Here is a 24313-nt window from a genome sequence, read left to right as displayed (position 1 = left end):
GCAGGGAGAAAGGTAGCCAAAATGTTAACCTACATGTTCAAAATCCATAACACTTTATAAGATTTTCGCTACAAAAATTAAATAAATTATTTTACATTAATTTTTATTAGTTTAAACTTTATACGATTTTAATATTAGCAAAATTTTGTGCTAGATAATATAATTACGGTAAAAAAAAAATTTTACTAAATAAATTATAGGTACTCCTACCCTAGCAAAATCATTACTTTCTTGTAGTTATTATCAGCGTTTTAGTATAAATATGTTTGTCTAGTGTTTTGCGTAGTTAGGTTTTGTTAGTATCGCACATTTAGTTTGATTTGAGGTACGTTTTTGGAAGTTAAACAACTCAAATAGTCTTAATAGCTTTTTTCGAGTTACTTGATTTTCCGCTATGGCAAATTTCGCTTTTTTTAGAGTATAAGAATTTTCTGCCCTTTTTTTATATCAACTGCAAACATACGAAGATTATTAACACTGAAAGTGTTGCTAAAAAGTATTTGCGAAAAATTGGATTCACCCTCTTTACAAATAAAATTCTAGGCAATGAGAGATAAGGGGTGACTCAGTAAAGACAATTTTGATTGTTTCTGTTTTTGCTGCTTAGAAATTTCCAATAAAATATTTTAGCACTGCTTTTGTGACACTTGATCTGTAAAAAATTGAAATATTACATTTTAAATAAATTATTTTTAATTAGAAAAGGCCAACCCAAAATAGAGAAAATTAAAACTTAGTAAAGCAAATGATGTTGAGATGAAATTCACCGCTTTATAAAACAACATATTAAGATCCCTTACTTTGGGATGCCTCTTAGCGTATTTCCATCATAGTATTCATAATAAAAGAGCACTTTCCTTGATGCTGCTTTCCCATTCGGATGTAGAAGGTAGAATAATAAAGCGAAGCGATATTGAGACATTACTTATCTAGATTCTTGGTCCAAGTGTTTGACCAAAAGTTGCGAGATAGAATCGTTTTTGTGCATTAGAACTACGCGAGAATCCAATTTAGTCGAAACGTTTCAGACGTTCGATAGCAGATAGAGTAAAATGTCAGCACAATTTAATTTTAAAGCTTAGCACAGCTTTAAATTGTGATGTTAATTTTAAACCAATATTATTTTTATTATTTAAACATATTTGCATATAACTGTTTTCATTATTAATTAAAATTGCAACGAAACAAAAACATAAAAAAAGCTCTTTAAATAGTTTTGACCAAGAACGTATGTATCGCGTCCGTTTATTATATTGCAATTACAGTTACCAATATTTAATATATCATAAAAAAATTCAATGACCAAATTATGCACAAGAGCAGCAATTATCCTAAACCGTGAACATGTTAGAAATATACCAGCCGAAACGTTAGTAGCGAATATACATCATATATATTTTAATAAAAATCTCATCGATCAAAATATTTCACTGCACTTTCGCAAACTTATCCAAAGGTTAATTAAGTTATATAAACTCTTTAATGAAACTACTTTAACTAAATAAAACGTTGATCGACCTGCTATATATATATATGAAGCAATTTACTTAAAGTTTTGAAGTGTTTTATTTTTCAACGACTCTATTTTAAGTTTTATTTAACTTCTTTTCACTGCACCCAGACTCAGCTTTACTAAGAAAGTTTGAAGGCATATTTTTATCTTTCTTCTTTTATTAATGTGACTCGACACATTTCTGATATTATTTTTTCAAATTTTCATAGTAGCAGACTCGAAAGTATCGAGGATTTCTATATTATATGTGTATAATACACACATCATATAAATAACATGAACACAAACGATCAAACGTAGACAAGCCGAGATTCGATTTATAGTTTCCATGAAAGGAATTGTATCTCATATAATAAAAGGTTCTGTTGTCAGCAGATTTACGCGTCATTGAATCGGAATTATAGAAACTGTGCCCAGTACCGATAAGTACGTATTATTATTATTATTAATAATAAGGACTCAACGAGTTTAAGGTCTACCCCTTTTGTTTGGGGGAAATCGATTAACGCGGAAGACGAGTTTATAGCTGCGCCGGATATTAAGCATTTCTAATTACCTTGACTCTGGCTCTTTAATTACTTTCTCCGTAGGTGAGTGTGCTTTTGTTAATTTCATAACCATACGCGAAACTTTACGTATGCTTTCCAGATGGATAGTTTATTGTATTGTGCCTTAATCTCTAAGGATACATCCATCTTCCAGATAACAGCTCGATTATTTGAAAAAATATTATTTACTTTCCGAAAACACGCAACATTTTCTATGAAGCTTATCTTACTTATCAGGATCACTAATCTTTAATAGGTTTCACACATATGACTACTACATTTCATATAAAACGTGCTAGGAAATAATATTTGATAATTAGCTACTTCACTAATAAAACTCGAATATGGAAATGGTTTCACAAACTCATTTTATTCTAGGAAGGCAAAAATAGTCGGTAATATCCGACGGTTCACGAGAGATTTTGCTAGTCTAAAACATAACTATTGTACTATTCTACTTATAAGGAAATAACCCGTTGAAAAGCGCTAATTCCAAACTTAACAAAGCGCAACTTTCAAAGATGTGAGCGTCCTTTTTTAGTTGATAACGAGCAACTTGCACAAAAAATAACAATTCTAAAGATTATATAAAAGTACGAGCTGCTTAAAACTGTTAATGAAAAATTTTGGCAAATGGGTGCCACACGAAATTAATGAAAATATAAAGCAGTTTGCTCTGTGCTTCTTTTAGGCAAAAGAAACGATCAATTTTTAAATTGTACTTTAACGTGTGATGAAGCGTAGATATTTTACGATAAAAAGAAGCGGTATGCACAATAGTTATACAGAAATTAAGCCCCAAAGCATTATTTCAAAATCAAAGTACTCCTTAGGTTAATAACGAGGAACTAAAATAAATGAAGAGCATGCTCAAAAAAATAAGAGTTGTTGTTAGACGTTAGTAATTTAAGCGTTTAGAATCATTTAAAACTCAGAAAAATTAGAAAAGCTTGATAAATGGGTGCCGCTTGAATTAAATGAAAATACAAACAGTTGCATGTACGAAATTTGCTCTGTATTTTTTACGCAACAGAAAGATAAATTTTTGAATCGTATTGTAACATGCGATGAAATTAATCTGTCTGCACAAAAGTTGGTCTATATTAATGCACATGTTTGAATTTTTCTGTCTGCAGAAGCTATCAGTCACCGGCAGACCACCAATGAGTGAGGAAGTGTAAATGAGCACTGTCGAATTTTTGTTTTTGAATATTTGATATTTTCTCTGGACTGAAATCTGGTCCTTTTCAGTAGTATCTTTAGCTTAATCTTATCGGTGATCGCTGACAGCTTCTGCAGATAGGAAAATATAAAGCTAGTACAATAGGATCGCCTACATACGTGCAGCAAACTACGTCTCTCTAGCTTGATTTGTTTACTCGCAAAATATTATGATCGGATACTTTTAAAACAAGCCTCGTATATGCAAAAAAAGTCGCAATTGGCTAATTCCTTCATTGTCAGAATTTTCGGTTATGACAAACGAAACAACTTGGCCTGCCGATGTTTATGACTTAATACAGTAATATTGACTAAAACCTTTTTTTGGTTTTAGACGATTGAGATCTGTCTTTGTACAGCATTTTAAAAAATTGCATTGTTTGCAATTAGCTTTTTTGGCAATGTTTATAACTTAATAACGTAATATTTATATTCTCATGCCTGTCTGTAAATTTCGCTAAAGTTTGAGAGCAGTCAATTTAAAACCCTTTATTGTACGCTACGTATTTGTTTATCCTGTTATCAAATTACGTTTATAAATTTGGGTTGGCCAATTAATGAACCCATTAATAAATTTGAATCATATAATATTGACAAATATTTGATTAAAACTGTCGTTTTCATTGTTAATAATAAAACCAAACTTCAAAACTAAATTTAGGTAAGGTTAGTTTGAAAAATATGCAATCGTGTATTGTTTTGTACAAATAACGATAAATACCTTTGAGATTTCATCCCGAATCAACCTACGATTTCGATTTTGGCCGAAAATTAAAAAGACCCAAAACAGTTATTACTGTGGTAGGTAATGAAAGCATACATATTTATCCAACCGAATCCAAATGGGAGGTTGGAGCGTTACATTAACATTCACGTCTTAAGTAGACCAGAGCATTAGGATTCAAATGCTTTAAGACCGTTTAGGCGTAGCCGAGATTTTTGAAGGAATCCACTTTAAAACGCGTTATGAAACCGGGCGAGAAAGAGGGTGCAGCGTAGGAGACAAAGAGATCGGTCCGGGACCAGGAGGGTCGATGCAGCACAAAGCCTCCCCCGCTAAAACCCACCCCTAACCCGGACACTCGATTCGGAAGCCCCCATTCATAAATTTCCCCACAAACAAAAGCCTCTACAGGTGAATGCCTTCTGCTCCTATCCGTTTCAAACACTAACCATCTAACTAATTTATGGAACGCTTTCCTCTTTTCCGCTTCGATATCGTTTTATTTATCTTTTGATTAATTGCCCGAGTGCGCGTTTACGACCTGCCGTCCGTGTAAATACTATCGACTGATGTCTAATTACTAACGTTACTAAGTCTTTTCATATCAAAGCATTGGTCGGTCGGGAAATTGCTTTTCAGGCCTGCGTACGCTTTATCATATTACGTCCACTATAAAAATGTAACAGTACTATAAAGTTATTATAATAATAATATAAAAATTTAATAACTAATGTTTCTAATTTAAAATGCAACATAAGAGAACGATACAATTTTTATTTGAAAATACTCTTAATTTGTACCAACAAATCATCATAAGATATATAAATTTAGCGAGTGATTTAAGATATATAAAAATAAAAAATAAAGGACCCACTACTCGTAATGCACAAGGATTCAAACTCGAACTCACTTCCTGTGAAGCTTTCGCCGAATTGAAATAGACAAAAAAACAGCCGTTTCCAATTCAACTAGATCTGATATACTCAAATAGTTTTGAAACAATCTAATTTTAGATTTGTTCGGACGGATTGGGTCAAAAAGTATTTTTAAAAATAAATATATTAGATAACAATTTTTAAGTTGCAAAATCAAGCGAAATTAACATAATTTTATACACATAGCCGCAAAGTTTAGTTAGAATCCAAAGTGTTTGTTTGACGCAACCATGCGAGATATATTAATTTGGAGCTTATATTTTGAGTTTGTAATTTCTTAGTTCAATTAGAAACATGAATAGTTATCTTTTAGATTAAAATATTATATTATAAAACAAGAGGTTAAAATAACTGATCAAAAATCGACTTACTGATGTTTTCATTCCTTTGAATAAAAACGAACCATTTTATTATTGTCCCGTTGGAAAAACGATATAAAGGGCGAAAAAGCTTATTTTCACAAAAAGCACTTTCATTTCACATACAAAATCGGCTTTTCGTGTGATGTTTTTAAGTTCTGGCATCGTGCGAGTGAAATTAAAATTGTTTTTTTTTCTACTGGAATGTGTGCCGTAGATTGAAACGTTAATTTGAACAGTCAATATCCTGGAAGCGAAAAGGAGGATGGGTCAAGACTGCGAAAATTGGATTTTTTCTGTAGCCATATAAAACGTATATAACATATTTCGTATATTTTTTCATAAACGAAACGTGATTTACACACAGCGGAATTTGTTGAAATACCAAAAGTCAAAAATGACTTTTATACGCTTCCTAAAAGAAACCGCGAAAACTTTTCGACGCTCATAAAAAAGCTTCAAGCGTAAACTCCTTTAGCAAAGTTGGATGCAAGATCCTTAAATTGAAGGCTAATGCTGGATGAATTATTTACGGCAATTTCTCAGAAATGTATGGGTAATCCGATGCTGGCGGATAGGTAATTATGTCTTGATTAAATTTAGCGATAAGAGGTAAGAGAGTAGACGCCTTTTCGGAATATCAAAGGTGATAACGAATTTCAAAGTGTTTTTGTGTGCATTATCCCGTTCCTTGCCACTTGGGATCGATATACTTACGCGCGAGGGACAGTCTAAAATTTTGCGCCCTAAAATATTTAAATCACAGAATAGAACGCGGCTGGGCTGAAAAAATCGTATCTCAGAAATTAAGATAACTTTTTAAAAAAGTCAGCCGTATGTTAAATTAAGACAATTGAGAAGTTAAGTTGAGTTAAATTGAGACAAGAGCCTACAAGCCTTTGCGAAGGATAGTGAAAATCTGGCCACATACCAGGACAGACCAAGGGCGCATCAGCGCTACCACGGTCATGGACCATTGCCACAAGTCAGCCCTCATGACAATGGTCACATCGCCATCTAGATATAGGTGTCGTAGGTCGAGCAGCCTTTGTGGACGCGGCAAGAAGTCGCCGAGATTCTGCTCATCATCTAGAGACGTTGCCCAAGCATGACGCTTACACCGAAGGCAGGGGCCCCGAACAACACGGACGCACATCGAAGGCGATTAGCAGCCTATCACGGAGGGTTTGTCTTAGCACTGAATACCTGCATATCACCCGAGTTTTTACAGCTGGTTGGCGGCCAATAAGACGTATAGCAAAACGACCTTTTTAATTTAAAGTTCCTCATAACTGTTACTTAAAAGATTGACTTAAAATGACTGGATAACTACTACCATTGATGAATTGGCAAGTGCGGATGTTCTTGCCAAAACGTATGATAACATGTCTTTAACGCGTTGCTCGAGAATGTTCCGAAAATAAAAGCTTGAAATTCTGGAGAATGAAACGAGAAAGATTATTTATAGTAGGGGTCGGCAAATTACGGCCCGCTGCATATTTTAATCCGGTCCGCGAGCTAACAACATATTTTACATTTTCAGTATGAGCTAAAATGAAACAGCTAGCTCCCAAAAACTGCGCCCGTATTTTCAAAAATATTTTTTTCGATTATATGAATGAAGGTGAAAAAGTAAATGTGGCAAATAGTACTCGTATTATTAGTACCATATAATACAAAAAAGGATCAGCGTATAAAGTATTTTTAAAAGAACCTGAATGTTAGTAAGATTGTTTAAAAACTTCTTATTGATTGAAACACGAAATATGCAGCTTAACTCGACATTTGACCTGCTTGTTTATTATTATATTAAACTATTTATATTTCCAAAAATAAATAATTTAAGATCTTAAATGAAAATGTTCTGACTCTTGAATCCTTGAATTTTTTCGCAAAATTCGCTAGCTCGATATTTAACAAATATTACAGCATAAACTTATTAAAAGCAATAAAGCATTTAGTTTGACTTTATATAAATTAATATTATTTGTTATCAATTAATAAAAAATAATAATAATAGCAATACCGGTAATACTAATATTGCCTATTTTCTCTCTCAGTAATACTGGTATTTAAAATCAAGATATTATTGCAATCCCTACTAGGATCAAATATTAATAAGATGTAAAGATATTTTCCACTTTATTTCAAACTTAAGTCCGATGTCTTTAGTAGACATTTTTTCAGACAGTTTTAGCGGTTTCATTCCTCAATTCAAATTTATATTATACCCGTAATCTTCGAAATGATATTTTTAATCAAGTATTTAATAAAAGGTCGGTAAAATATGGACCTCCCTCGCACCTGCCTGAAAAGTGTGAGTCATGAATTTCATTTTAGCGAAATTCGGTCATCCAGCCTTTGTGCCCCGAGGAGTTTCACCGGTAGGGAAAAAGAAAAAATATTTTTAATGACTCGGTCGTGCGATTCTGGATATTGCGCACTCGTTTTCATTCGGTGTACGAAGCGGGCTTTAATTAACAACGTATAGACAAAAGCTCAACCCCCATTGATTCTTAATGAGCGAAATTGAGTTTCCGTGACATTCAATTTCATATTTGATTGAAAAATCAATTCATAAGGTCATTAACTTAAAAAAAATAGTTAAACGTGACCAAGATGAACGAATGGTCTCATTAACGTTGACACTATTTATAGTTAGTTTAATAATAATTTGTTATAAACTCACGTATACCTTTTCACAATTGGAATCGCCTTTATCGTGCTACAAATGCGGGTTTAGCGTAATTAAAAAGTTTGCGCTTTAATTTAGTTAGGTAAGTTACGTTGGTTGGTTTTGAGTGCTAATAAATGTAATTAACGACGATAAAATTACAACAATTTCGCACTATATACATATATATAATATAGATTTTTAGACCATGACAATTTAAAATTATGTTCATACAACTTCTACAATAATGTTTTTACCAATATATGTTTAACGTCGATCAAGTTAAGGATTGCAATAACAACAATACCGGTATTGTGGCAAGAATTGCCATTCGGTATTAACGGTAATACAAAACAAAATACCGGTAGTACCGAAAATTTATTATTTTTAAATTAAATTTCCGTGCATTTTAGTTGTTGAAAATGATATTTCCATGGCTTAGAACTACGAAATAGAACTGCCAAAAATAAAATGATATTCATTGTAGGGGATTAACCTAAGTAGTTTTATCAGGGTAGAATAGCAAAGTAGAATCAAATTATCCCTTTTAATCCGAGAGGGACGAAATATCGATCCACCTTACTTTTTCGATATTTCGGCGCATTTTTTAAATTAAATTTAACATGTTCGATACTTTTATACTTTATAAAAGGTATACATTTGCTTTGTTTCAAGCAAGTTTTATGGTACTTAAATGTTTCCAGTAATTCTGTTATATAACAGAGAATTTACCTGTTGCCTGCCGACCCCTTTTTATGATAAGGATGGCTGGCGAAAAGAAAAGAAAAACAGGTATTGCATATACGAAATTATTTCTGCGATTTATTCATCTATATCTTCATTCAGATATATTTTGATCTAAATAGTCCATGGAATATGCTTCACTAAACATAAAGTATTTTTCTGTTTCAAATTAAAGACGATATAATTAAAATAAGTAATAATTAAAACGTGTTAACGCATGTTTTTTTATATCAATCAATCATATAAATCTGTCGTAACAGAACATATCAAAAGAAGAAACACTTGGCACAAATATTTTCAAATGTATTTTTTTATAATTAATGTTTAAATAAGTGTTTTAATTACAATAATTTGTAATTTAAATATTGATTTTATCGAAATAATAGTTGCTGGGGTATTCAATCATGCGAGCGGTACTCATATTATTTTTTCGGTTAAATAATTAAAATAAATATATTAACGGCAATACCAATAATACCGGTATTGGCTATTTTTCTCTTGGTAATACCGGTTTTATTGTAATCCACTGAAGTGAATAGTATACTTTTAGCAATTCTTCAGAATATTCTAAGTCGCTTAACATTGTCCTGAAAGGGGATTTTGACCCTTTACGGTTCCGACAAATGTCGATTGTTCCTTGAATTAAACATGAGCCGAACCGTACTCGTCGTTATTCAGCCCAGAATGATTACGGTTATGCTGGGTAGAATTCAGAATCACCGGTGCATTCTTCGATAATAATATTAAGAAACGGCTTTCACGCTTCTTAAAGCACCCCGTTTGGGGTACACCGATGTTATTCATTCTAACTCCAATTCTATCTATATTTCTTGGTTGATAGCCCAATTATGGCACATACATCTTTAATCTAGAATATTCTTTGATAAACTATAATTTAATAATTCAACGTACTAATCTAATCGGGTGAGCTATATGAATTAGAAATACTGTTGATTTTATACGTCACTCATTCAAAACCATCAATTAAATTTCATTATTATGAGCAAAAAAAGAAAAGTTTTTGAAGCTCATAGCTTTTATCAAAAATATTTTTTTCTATCAACCTCAGTGAGAAGCTAGATGGCTAGTGTAATATAAAGATAAGGGATGAGGCGCAGACGTTCTGGTTGCCACAGTCAAGAAAATGAGCCGCAATCGCGGCTTCCACTTTTGCTTCCGACTCGGTACTCGATTTTACTTAGACTTAAAGACTACGTAACGTAGTAATAGGACCAGAACAGAGAATAATTGCATTGTAATATTTTGAGAATTATTTCCATAAAAATACTTTGTAATTATATCACTTGTATTAACAACACCATCAAAAACATGATTTTCCTTAATTTTTACATATCCAAATATTTCGTAATAAACTGTAAAATAATATTATTAATAAGGTAAGGGTGGCATAGTCCGAAAGTTTGTAATACCAAGATTAAAATTTACCAAGTTAGTACCTCATATAAAAACTTTTTACAGAACAAAGCAAATATAAGGATCGCACATATCATACAATTACTCACGTAAACCACCTCAGAGGAGTTCATCAAATTTTTATTTTTTGTTCATAAAAATTGTTAATTAGTTTTAAGTTGTTTTTTCTTGATGATATTTGTGCCTTTAGTTTTAGACTGAATTGTGACAGTAATTGTGTAAATTCAACATATTTTTTATAATAAATTATCGACTTTAACGAATCTATCTTTATATAATAATTGTATATATAAAAATAAAATCAATAATACTCATTCTAATTACCGTTTGAGATCCGTATTCATAAAATTACATCGGCTTGGGAATCAATACGACCAGTTGATTTTTTTGCAGCATTAATTAACTAAAAAATAGATTTGCTTATCTAAAATGAACATGACTTAATCAACACTGTTACTTTAAATTATTCGCTGTCGACGTCTCATTAACCTCTGCTAATAGGGTGGTAATAAAACATACATGTGTTTAAAAATTCACAGATTTTTATTGATAGAATTCTCATATTTGAATTCTTGGCGTGCTGTGTAAATATTGAAAATTCAGGCTGAGTTGATTGATTGCGATTCGATGAGGAGAAATTCCAAAGATTTTCTTATTAACATTTTCGAAACAGCGGCAAGTGGAGGGAGTAGATTGTTTCCTAAATTATTTTGTCAACCTTCGCCGCTTAATACTCGCTCTGTAACTCGATACGCGATGGAATTACTGCTCCCTAAGAAATATCATATTGTGCGTTATGCGATACATCCTTCGCGTAATTATTGAACATTGACGGCTTTGTGGCGGTTGACTTGTCAACCGACTGACGGTAAACAGAGCGAGAACGTCAACAGTGGAACTCTCGCACCAAATAAATATCGGTATACCCTTGCGGGTCGAATAGTAGTTAAATAAAAGTAGGGCATGATAAACTTCCTTTAAGTTTGATTTGGGTTATATGTTTAGCAAATAAACACAACTTCACGGTTAACAGCCTTTAAATTTAAACCTATCTGTATATTCTTCTATAATTTTGGCTTTGATTAAAACCCACAATTAAAACCAATCTTTTTTTTGAAAACGCCCTCGGAATTTTTTCCTTATCGCAATAATCGTTATCCCAATTATCGTTACGACGTCATAATTTAACTGCTCGACGCTTATATTATATATTTATATTGAAGTGACCCTTATTTTTTTTTCAAATTTAGTTCAAGATCTAAAGATTCAAATTATTTAAATTAGATTAATTTCTGAGTATGCTTATTTAGTTTTAAAAATAATAAAAAATAAGCATTGATTCACTATGCTTTGAAAAAATATTATAATATATATTTTTGTATACAAAATTGATATCATTGTACGTATAGGAGTCAATATACATGAAATTCAATTTGATGACAAAATGAGTTTGTGTCAGTTTCAGCTATAAACAGATGTAAAATGAATACTGCAATTTAGTTAGGATAGACATATACAAAGGTGACAGTTCACATTAAAAAAACCATTTTATTCTGTCAATATAAGTATGTTTCAAAATTAGCTCAACGAAACTGTCAGACCCTTACTGTTGCTAGGTACCGCAGCCAAAAGGCTTGCATGCACTGGACGCTCACTTTTTGCGCTTTAATTTTCTTATTTTTAATTTTTAAAGAGGCATTTTGGATATTTAAATTATTCTATTAGATATTAAAACTATAGTGATTGTCTGTACCTAGCAAATAGTAACATTTCAACCGTTTCCGAATATTTATGGGTACAAAGCTAATAATATAAAACAATACAATGATTATTTATGTCTGTCTGTTATTGCCATAGTACAGCGTCACATTGTTTTCAAGTGATCTCTAAGATCAAGTTGAACTTTTACTGTTTTAACTTAAATGTTTAATAGTATATTAGTATAAACGAATAAATTTGAATTAATAAAAAAAAATATTTTTGTGGTAATAAATACGGAGAGACATCCAATGAAATGTTTCTTTACATGCCAATAAAATAATAATAAAAAGACTTATTGTTTATGTTTAAACAGATTATGAATAAATAAAAAATAAATATAAAAATATTAAAGCTCAGCATTACATAGTCTAAATGTCGTCTAGAAGGTATAGTTAAAGTTATCTAAAAAGCGGTTAATTTTTGAGAGTCATCTCGGTCGATACTTGACGTAGCTCCGCTTGATGCGAATTTAGCTAAACTTTAATCTATTACAAGAATGCAAGGTAGTGATTTTGTAAATGTTTTGAATAAAGTGTCTGAAGGATGTATATTCCCGTTGAAAGTGATTCAGTAAGGTCGTGGTTTGTGCTTATATACGCTTTATCATTAGTGGAAGGTCAACGTCTCTTACAGTTCTCAATTATCTGTCCAACTTAAATCTTCAGGACTATGTTTTATTATCTAATACAGAGCTTGTTAGACTGTATATGCGTATAATGATTTAAAAATCAGTAACGCTGTAATTATATAGAATGAATATTCTCGGATTAGTTTGTAAAATGTTTTAACTAATATTATATATCCGCTTAAATACAGAATCATTATTATAACGCTGATAAAAAATACACTGTTAAAACTTAAAATATTATAAGCTATAAATTCATTTTAAAGCTCAAAATTATTATTAGTATTATATAATAAATTAAAATTATTTTTTACATTACTGTGGGGGCCAATTTATTTATTTAGGCAGCACTGACGTGGCGGCAGCGAGAGCAAAACTATTTATCTGCGGACCATAACAGAGGCGCCTTGTTCACCGATCGCTTATAAAGTATATTTTAGCTATAACTGCTCTATTTAAGCCCAATCTGTGTCTAATTGCCACCCGTCAACATATATCTGCCAAACTACTAACATATATGCGTTTGATCATAGCAATTATAATGACGTTTTTAACGTTACTGTGTAAATTCGCGCACCACGTAAAATACCATTCCCGCAATTCTGCGGTTTTACTATTGCTATATATATAGTGACATAATTTGACGAAATACGTAATAATTTTATATTATAACTTTTTATACGATTAAAATATATGTGAAAGTCCACGAGTTAAACCAGATCTTAGGTTACTATGTAATGCAAGGTTACGAGAATTATTCCATACAACATAATTTGTTAAGAATATATTTAATCTTAGCAAAGGTATTGATATTAAATTCGAGACTAAGTCGAGGTTAATTTAAAACTTGATGACCCACTTTATCACAAAGTGGCATATGACCGCTTTTGGAGCGCTTTTCAGCAAGTTTCTGGAGTCATCTAATCCAGAAGATAAACGATTTTCTATACACATCTTATACGAAGAAACTTAAACATAATTTGTTGTTTATTAAAGTTAGTTACGTAGTACGATTATTTGCAAGTACATACAAGGTTATTAAATAATACATAAAATTATAAACATTTAGTTTTTTTCTATTAAGTTAATGTAAATATGGATTGTTCAATGGTATTGTGTGTATAAATGGAATTGCATGTGGAAATCGTTTTATCGTTTACCTTATAAATATTTACGAAGCTACTGTCGGAAAAACAAATAGTTTTCACTGATTCCTTTATGCGCGTCGTTCGATCAACCCAACAGTTGACTGACGGGATCTTTTATTAATGAAATTCCGCTGAGTGTCCCCTTTTATCTTTATTTGATTTCCGATCAGCGGTCATAAAACATAACTGTCTACAATGCCGAAATGAAATATTTGAGCATTGATTCGTAACACACATAAAAGCGAGAGTGTGAGTTCGTTCGGATTTGAGCACTTCTTTAGCACTATCATTGATACAACAATATCACAACAGTGATATGTAAATCAGTGACTAATACATAAAATACATGGTTTTTAATCCCGTATGTTTCCTAATTATTTTCAATTTATTTTGTGTCTAATTCTGATCGATAAGGGTTTTTGCACATTTTCCTCACAAACTCATTAATGAATTTCATGATATATAATTAATTTAAAATCGGATTTGGTCGTACTTGATAAAAATTTAATTTATTGAAATACATGTCATTAATTTACAGGCTTTGTTTTCGATCTGGTATCTCACTACTTATTAAGTGGTTGTTGATTGTGTTTACATAGTTGTAACGTGTTAAATTAACGCCTGTTTTTTTACAACAAAAGATTTATAATAAATAAATTATTTATTTAAACTATCAAATTTTACATTGTTTAACATTACTTATTATAACCAATAATATAATTTATAAACAAGAATGGTCATAATGTGTAACTTTGTGGCATACCCTGAGATGTTACTCTCTCTCTCTCTCTCTCTTAAATATACATAATTTATTTAACCTTTTTGCTTTATATTTTTGAATAAATCAGTTGTTAATGTTCACAAGGTTAGTGTAAAAGGTTTCGTGCTCGAGGTCAGTTATCGGCCACGAAATCAAACCTAGCTCAGTTCTATTGCCGCGTGTTGAACAAACGCGAAACGAATTTCGCACAATGGGGGTGTGGAATGGAATCGAAGCTAGTGTAAACACTATCGATTCGGGTTTTGTAGGTATACTAGGTCAGTACCCGTTGCACAAAATTCACGTAACTGCCCTTGGACACCATCCAAATGAAACACCGACTCGGTTATAATCTACATTTAGTATTTTAGTGGCGTCACATACTAGTCAAAACTATCCTAGGTTACCACAATTTTATCTTTAAATCATTAAATTGGGTTCTAAAATATTTACAACATTGAATTTTGCGTGAACGGTGACAAGCTTAACTAATACGGTTAAACGTAACATAGCAATTAACCATTTCTTGATTTATTTTTTCTTTGCAATTTTTATATTACCATTTACAGATATTTGTTATTGGCCGTACAATTTGTGCAGTTGTGTTAAAGATTTAAGTGAAACACTTAGAGACTTAGTGACTGCTCGGCTGGACTAAATTGGTCGAAGTAAAAGTGTTTGAGTCGATTTGGATAAATTTTCTATACAATTATTCCTTGATTTACACGGTAGATACGTTTCAGTAAATATTGCGTAAATCGAGACATAGAACAAAATTTGTAATAAAACGATGGAATAGTTTTTAATAACAATAGTGTACTTTAAAAACTTTAAAAAAATTTGCAAGAATTGTATAATTGGGAAATTTTAAACAATCAACAATTTACATAAAAACTTTATACAAAAAAATTAGCTCCTACTTTCTGCTCATAAAAGGTACATCTTATATATTTGATGTGTATATTTATTTAACATTACATCTATTATAAATATGTTAATTAAACAGAAAAGGTAATTTAAAACCCGGCTTAATTCTTTGTTTTTTAATCAAAAGCGGAAACCATAATTAAAAGATAATCTGATATAAAATACAAACCGAAAACACGATCTTTGCAAAGCGAGTTAATTATACATACATAATATTTAATGCTTCACACTTTATTTCGTCTTTCGATAGAATTGATTAAGCAAAATTTGACCAATTTATTTTAATTTAAATATATAAAACAAACATCTTACTTGTGCTCGTCTTTTGCACTTGGAATGAACTTAATACACTCCCTCTTCTGGAAAGTGGCTTCGATCCAACTCCGTGCTGTCTTCTGAAAACCAGAAAAAAAATATTAGCATCTCGGGTATGATGGTGAGTGGTAGTTAGTTAAAATGAGCATATTTGGACGTTAAGGAGCTGGCGTAATTTGGAAGGTCTCACTAAACAAAGCACTGTATCGCTGGAGAATAACCGCAATTATTGATTAACTACATCGTTTAACGTTGCTACGTAAAAGCTTTTAACGGCAACTTTAAAACGCGATTCTACTACAGAATAGGTCAAATGCCGTAAAGGGTTTAATTTTTAACGATAAAAAGAGATATGAGTGAGTTTATGTCTTATCTTGAAACAGTGTCTGCTAAGAGACATGTTAACTCTTTTTGAGATAATTTTTAAAATTTGCAAAAAATAATAATAAATTGCTTATAACCCATATTTAGCGGTAGTGTATATAGCACTTCATTAAAAAGTGTTGCCAATTGGCAACAAATATATTATTAGTCGTATCGTAATGTTTATTTATTTATTTAAAATATTTCATATAAAATAAGGCAAAAACTTAATAAAGTGTGAAAAGTGTGAAGTTGGTAGACTAATACTAACTGTTTTTATAACATGTGTATGAAATAGCTAAATGAATTATCAGATTAAATTATTATATATAAAACTAAATATTATTTTTTATCAACAATCAAATCATGCATTTAATGGTTCAATATCTATAGCATTTGATCATTTTATTTAGTCAATAAAAAAATATACGTTTTTAATTTACATCTAAACTATAAACTAAAGTTGTGAGTATCTAAAACAGTGCTTTAACTACTACAAAAAATACTAATTAATGCATACTAAAACTATATGTGATACGACAACTAATGCTTATAAAAAAAATTTGATTATTTTGGAAATAACAATTTCAATATGTCATCAACGCTGTTAAAATAATTATTTTTTCTTAATTAATAATGGTAATTTAAAAAATACGTAAGTCTTTGATAACATTATTTTTTCTTGTTTTTAACCCTTTGATTGTTTAACCAAAATTCTACTGTATTATTTTTGATTTTTTTAGCGAAATTTGTCAGATTCAACGTCTGTAATGGTTTTTGGCCATAGGATAGATGCTTAAAAAGTAAATAACATTTTTTATTAATATTTAGATAATAAGTTAATAAGAATCTGGCAAGTAAAGAGTTTACATTATTTACATAAAATAAACTATTGGATAGCTGAAAGTCAAGCCATTTTTTGCGTAGCTACTCTTTAGGACCCAAATAAAAACATTAACACCATTTTAGCCTTTCTTTTCTTCCTAATATACATCTCTATTATATTAAATGCTTTTTTTTTTTTTTTCACAATTTTTAAAAAAAAAATATTATTTTACGGTGCATGATTAAATGATTTTAAAATAAATGATATCTTAAATACATTAGTAAAACAGCAACACATGCGAAAAAATTCTGCTACGCGGTTAAATACAAATCTATTTTTTTCACACAACATTAAATTTATCTATAAAATATAAAAACAGCACTCTATAAAAATAAATATTTATTGTTAAACAAATAAAAAAAATCTTAATAAATAAAATAAAATATTATTATGCTATTGTTGAAAAAATGCTAAGATCCGCTTTAGGACCATGTAGTACTCTTTATTTATGATTATTCTTTTTTGTTTTAATACATTTTATGTTACGCTTTAAAATGAAATAATGGTATATTTTTGTATTTTTTTTTAAGAATCGCCCTCCGATTTATGTACGTATTTAAATAGTGTTGCTTATTCCTTACACACCGAATATTACTCGTTAATTTTGTGTTTTATATTACTAATCTGACCAACCATTATTTGCTAGGTTTCCCCGATGCATCATGATGCTATTATACAAACAAAAAATATTTCATTAAATATTTAAACGAGCATAAAACAAGTATTGTGCAGACTTTAAATAGATAAGCATCATCCCAAATATATTTTTTCCAGCTCCATATAGCTATTGCCAAAAACATAGTTGTGTTTGACAAGCTCATTGAGAAGCTGGATGGCTAGTGCAAAAAGAGCTTTTTCAAGCGCTGACGTAAGAATAAGGGATGCGATCACGACTCTAGGCTGAGCCAGATTATTGGCGTTTGTTTACACCGCCCCTTAACAAGTTTATTAGTCGATGAATAATATATAAAATACCTAGATTCAAATCTCATATGAACCCTAGTATTTTTATGTTCTATCGTATCTGAGAGATCTGCATTAGTAATTATTAAAAATCACAGATGAAGTTTTCTTAGATATTCATAACCTGACGGATGACTATTGTAATAAATAATTCAAAAAATCAACCGACACCAACTCTTTTTTTTTTAATAAATATTATTCTTTAAAAATGTGTACATAAATAGGAAAGGATTTTAAATTTTTATTTCAAATAATTATTAATTTTGTTTTTTGTATTAATAAATCATTTTAAATAATGATTTCTGAAATATTTTTCTACTTTTATTGCTATGAATTTGAAAAAATGCTGGTAGAAAAGGTTGATTTTATTAATATTGTTAGAGTTAGAGTCAAAGTCAGAATATATGAAAAAGTCTGGTTCATATTTAATAAAATATAGGTCACTTATTCGCAGACTTCACTACTTATTTAGTAGTTGTTGATTGTGTTTACATCGTTGTAATGTATTGAGCTAACGGCTGTTATGTTACAACAACAATAAATATACATATAGTAGAAAACAGTATACTCTTAGGCGTAACGGATTTGTTTTTCATATGTAATAAATATTATTATAACTAAATTTTAAAACGATTCATAATATAAAATTTACCGGTCGTAAATGCGATTTTAATGAGTGTGCTTTGCACACGCGCAATTTTTACTGTCGCAATTTAAAATTGTAATAAAAATTTCAGCTTTTAACGCATGAACGTATAATAAAATTTTATTAAACCTATTTATTATATCATATTAACGATATTTTCGTTATTGTGGTTTAATTTGCATTTTAACGCCTGCGAGTGATTAATTTTCACATGGAAAAATATAATATACACATGTTGTCATAAAATATTATAAAAAGATCGCTTAACTGATAAAACTCGAGCCAATAGTTAGAGTTCTATTATCCGTTTTTTTTAATTGATGGATAAAATAAAATGTGCGTAAAGTAGGAGTTTTTGAAACTACTTTGTTAATAAATTAATTTCTACATAGATCGATGAGAGTATCGTTCGCCTATATTGAAATAGTGTCGGTACAAAAACAACATTATAAAAGCAATAAACTAAAATAAATAAGTGACTGTGGGAGTCGATAACATTTTTAATTTCCAGCAAGAGCAACCCTTTTTCCTCGGGCCGATTCTTCACTGTCACGCAAAATATGCAAATCTGAATAAACATTGAGAGATCGATTGGTGCGAGGATTCTCGCACCGCAAGGGCTAATTTTTGCCCAATTGTAACACTGAATTGAATCCGAAAGCTAAAGCAAACAAATTTAAATGGTGGGATGGATCTTTCTCTCTGTTTTTCTGTCCATTCTGTTTTTTTAAATATGTTTTAAGTAAAAATAATTTTACCATTAATAACCATTTTCATGTTTACAATTAGTCGTTTTATATTTAATAAAAAAATTAAATAGAAAACAAAACGTTTGTGGTTATAATTTAAGGTAAAAAATATAAAACCTTTTACAATTTAAGCAAAAAAAAAACCAGTAAATTAAGTGATAATTTGAGTACATTTTATTAGAGAGCTGGAAATATTAGTATGTTGTCTTGATCCTCTAAAGCAATATGTCCTTTGACATTTTGTGCTTGTATTTAAATTTAAGGTTGTTTTTATCGTGTCATAGATACGCGAGATTAATGGCTTAGTGTGGTTTTGTGAGATATTTTTATAATATTTTCTGGTATGAAAAAGTTGGTAGTTGAAGACTAATATGCATGTTTTTTATATAAAAATGTGTATTAAATATTAATTTTATAGCTTTGCTTTTAATAACTTGTAACTTAGAAAAATAGTATTACTTGTGTTACTACACACAGTATGTTAAAATGGTTCTATTTAACTGTTTATATATATAAAAAAATCGTTTTTCTATTAAACATAGGTTTAAGGACCGCAATTGCGGCAAACCCTTTAGAGCGAAGTTTCAAAACATTTTATTTAATTTAAGCTTGGAGTCCAGGTGTAAGCCCAGGTATTTAAAGCTTGTTTTCTATTTGACGTTATTGCTCTTTTCATTTAGAAGAGGTGGTGGCAAAGTTTGTCTATGTTTTTGTGAAAATAATTGCTTATGGTTTAATTCGGTTAATTTTAATTTTCTACTTGACTAGCCAGAATACAAAAAATGTATCATTATTTTATGAAGGAGACCAACATCCACAATAAATACCTGTGCTGATTTTGTACAATTGTAATTCTATAAAAACACATTGAGGGGGGGGGGAAATTGCCCCCCCCCCCACTCCTTAATTTTGGCCAGAAAAATGCATGTCATTTAATTAAACGTTATAAATCCTAATAAAATCGAAATAATAAAAAAATCTGAAATGAGTTCCTTGACCGAAATCGAAATATTAACAATAAAACAAATTGTGTATTTTTCCGTAACAATTTCTGTAAATGCATTTCGTTTTTACTTCAGATGTTTCCAAAATTTGCGTCAATATCGCCAAAATTTGCGACATTGTCGAGAATGCTCGGCTTCGTTATGCGGAGCGCGTGTCACTTCAATAATTTATTTGTGATTCACGCTCCGTTTGATACGCTAGTTTGTAGCGTCCTTTAATACTGTCTGGGATATAAGTGTAGCAAAGTACTCCGTGTTATTGGACATAATTCTAAGAATCACGAGTTGTAACCGTATTTGTATCATACTGCCTTTTTCTATGAGCATTGGGATATAATTTATTGCACTATCTGCGTAGCGTCTACTTAATGAAGTATTTTTAAAGTTGCTCAGGAACGGCGTTGATAACCTTTCAATGCTCGGTGATTTTTGGCTGTGAGCTTTAGAGTCGCTATTGCGTCCCTTAATCTTGAACACTTCGGTCACCACGTCAGCGTTTGAGAACGCTATTCATACAGCTTCTCAACGAGCTTGCCAAACGTAATTAAATTTTCGGTTATAGCTATGAGGAACTAGAAAAAATATATGGAATGGTGCTCATACATTTTAGGTGTGCACTATAATTGTCTATTTTAATTTATCTTTTAAATGTTTAATTGTATAATGGAAACAATTACGCTATGGAAAAACTCACGATTGTCAAAAATATAACAATAACAATTTAATTACAAAAAGATTTTTTTAGTATAGGGAAATACGTTTTTTATAGTATAATATAATGTCAAAGCAAATTATAAATTCAAGTCAGAAGCTTTGCAAAGCATTATTTTGGTTCAGTAAAAAAATCAATACGAAAAAGTTTAACATCGCATATATATTTTTTCGCTGTATTAAATTGCTTGTTTTTAGATATGGTATGCGTATTTATTGTATCGAATTTATATTAAATGATCAGCTTTTTTTGATAGATACTTTGAAGAACTTTGATTAGAGTTACACAAATAACTTAAGAACAAATATTATTTATAGTAATTATTAAAGTTGAAAATCAAAAATGACTTTTTAATATTTAAAAATATTATTAATCCTGACTATTTATTCTTAATACTGATCGTTTCACTAAAATAATACATACATTTTTATTTATAGGGTAATATTTTTATTATTAAAATATATCATTATTGTCAAAATTGTATATTAATCATTTATTTTATTAGTGTGGGATTTATGATCATTACAAATTTGTTCATTTAATCTGTATTTTTATTGTTATAATATAAAAAGTCGATTGAAATTTTACATATTTTTTTGCATTTATTATTTTTCTGATTAAAATATTTTAAATATATACTTCTTTCTATGTATCTAATTTAAATTACAATGTTAATAAATATATTTAATAATTAATTACAGTTTTTATTAGCTACTTAAATAATATCAGTTCAGTCTAATAGTTATTCTTAAAGATCTAGTGACACTAAAAGCGATTAAGTACTTTGCTTAAAAATAATATATAATCCAATACATATTTTAAAAGTATATGGTGTGGATCTATTTATAAATAGGACGTGAACTTATAAATATAAAAAAATTAGAACTCACTTATGCTAGGTATAAAATTCATAATACTTTCGAAATGAATAATATTGAACTTTATGTTTACTTAAGAATGGAATGTTGTCGTTATTTTGTTTATGAATATATTCTTAATTAATAAATAGTTTTTGAGATATTATGGATGTAAACCCAGACCACTCTTGCGACGCAGCATCGCGTTGGTACAAATACAGATGTAACGATACTCGGTAGATGCACAAAGGATTAAGCAGTCTCTAAAGTTATAACGAGTTGTTTCTTAAAATAAGTAGATGAAAACTAAAGATTTCGAGGGGAGTTTGGAAGAGAACTGAAACAAAACAAAGTAATTTGTTGGGAAAGTAGTATCAGTAATACGAAACGCTCGTTTGTAAAATAAACGGACGCAAATCTGCGAACAAATTATTTTCAAATATCCGTCGGTTATATTGCATCCTAAAATGATTGCCTACGCACAGGTCGGATAAACGACCTTTAAAAACTCGATCGCTCTTCCGTCTACCTAAAGCTTTCCCGGGACGACCTTTACGAAAAACATTTTCAGGCCCACGCATCCTAAAGGGTCGTGGGAGATTCGAGATTTCTCGCCGGGAATGTCTCGCGAGTTCATTGTGAAGGCAATTTATAACATTTAGTCATGCTTATGCTTTATTTTTAGTATTAATAAGGATAGAAACAGACATTCATATAGGGATGATGACACTAAATGTCCCATATACTTTTTATTATGATTAAGTAGCTAATTTGTTCTATTTATTCAAACATATGATCCTTTTTCTTATCGATATCAAATAATTTCCCAAAGTACGTATTCAACGGTATATTTAGTATTCTATTAAATATATATTAAAAACATTCGGAGCATTTTCTCTAACACAGAATTTCGAAAACATTAGCTTTTAAAGTTATGAACGAACGCTAAAAATATTAGGATGCTATCATTTATTATTCCTATATTAAGTGATAATTTTTAAATTAATATTTTTCACTAATAAGAATCTATAATAAAGTAGTTAAATATCCAAGAAATGTTACTTTCTATTTTAAAGGGCATGATCTGAATTATTTGTATATGTGAGCTGGTGACAACCTGTTATGTCATGTGTCGTTTTCTATGTATTTATTGCGTGTTATTTTCTTTTATTACTGACAAAACAGTTAGCTAAAGACCTCATAATTACGTGTAAGACGAAGGGAAAATTCTTTTTACACTTAAATAATATTTGTGTCAAGTTCTAAGATGATTGGCTTTGTTATAAGGAACGTGTTTCACTTTGTGTTTCACTTTGATAATCAGTTTTTCGCTTTCTTTATAAGACTTTAGTAAGCAATGAAAAATAAACTTTATTCGGAAACTGCTGTTGGGCCTAATATTATATCATAATTTAGAGAACATAGAAAAAAATTTTGAGATCCTTTATATGAAAAAGTTTGGTTAGTATCCTTTTATGTAGAGCTTTTGAGCGTAGAAAATAACATTGCCAAACGTTTTTTCAGATAACCAAAGGATGCTGTTTATAATCCTTTTATATAATTTATTTAAATCAATTTTCATACAAGTTTAAGCGAAGACATTTGCACTTGGCAACTCGCATATAACAGTAGTTATCCAGCTTCTTAACACTTTACCGACCGCTCACGCCATATGGAGTGCGAGCCTGCCGAACGTTAAATACCGCGCACGCCATATGGAGTGAGCGGTAGCTATGATTTCGTTATCATATTAAAAATATATGCTTAGAGATTTTTTAAGATTTTTTTTTGAAAAAAATTTAATATTAGTATGAAGTTTCATTTGATATTGAAAAAAAATATTTAATTACTGTGCCTGGCCTTATTATTAGACACGTTTGTCTATATATTATAATTTGTTTATATATTATAATTTTTAAAGCAGAAATTCGTTTTTTTGCTATTTTATTATTTTTTATAGCATTAGTTATTGAAAAAGAACTAATTTAGTCGTGAGAAGTCATAAATTCTATTTTTTTAATTCAAAACAAAAATAAAAATATTTTTCACTATGCAATTCGGGACTATATTTAAAATATTTTGTATGTCCTTCTTTAGATTAAATAAGTGCCTGAATTTACTTTATAAACGTTGTTTAATTTTTGAAGGTTCAAAGTATGATTCTATTCTCGAATCACCTTCTCGATTAGCTCTTTTTTAGTGGTTATTTCGATTTTATCAATCTCTTCTTCAAATGCTCCCAAATATTCTCGACTTCTTCCCAGTGTTATCAGTAAAAATTAACAACAAAATCATATATAATAAAGATATAGTTTAAATATAATTGAGCTGCCTTTGTATTTCTTTACTTGTGTCTTATAATATAATCAGGTACTGTTTATCTATACAAATTCGAAAATCCATTTAAAAAATATATATTTATATCAAATATATTTTGTAAATTCT

At 30.0% G+C, this 24313-nt stretch overlaps 1 protein-coding gene across 16 annotated transcripts in view; it reads right to left on the bottom strand.

Moving 5' to 3' along the window:
• Positions 1–24313, bottom strand: part of Trpm (transient receptor potential cation channel, subfamily M) — a 144806-nt gene that overhangs the window by 76004 nt on the left and 44489 nt on the right. For all 16 annotated transcript variants that reach the window (XR_015811203.1, XR_015811200.1, XR_015811201.1 and 13 more), the window contains one exon: positions 15686–15768. Coding sequence is in view for 10 of the 16 variants with exons in the window: in XM_088195949.1 (XP_088052075.1) it covers positions 15686–15768 (83 nt within the window). In the remaining 6 variants the exon portion in view is untranslated. The remainder of the gene's footprint in view (positions 1–15685; positions 15769–24313) is intronic.

This window comes from Plectrocnemia conspersa, unplaced genomic scaffold, assembly GCF_051122295.1.
Source record: "Plectrocnemia conspersa isolate PC_06_02 unplaced genomic scaffold, ASM5112229v1 ptg000010l, whole genome shotgun sequence".
Lineage (NCBI taxonomy): Eukaryota > Metazoa > Arthropoda > Insecta > Trichoptera > Polycentropodidae > Plectrocnemia > Plectrocnemia conspersa.
This window is presented reverse-complemented; position numbering and strand designations above follow the sequence as displayed.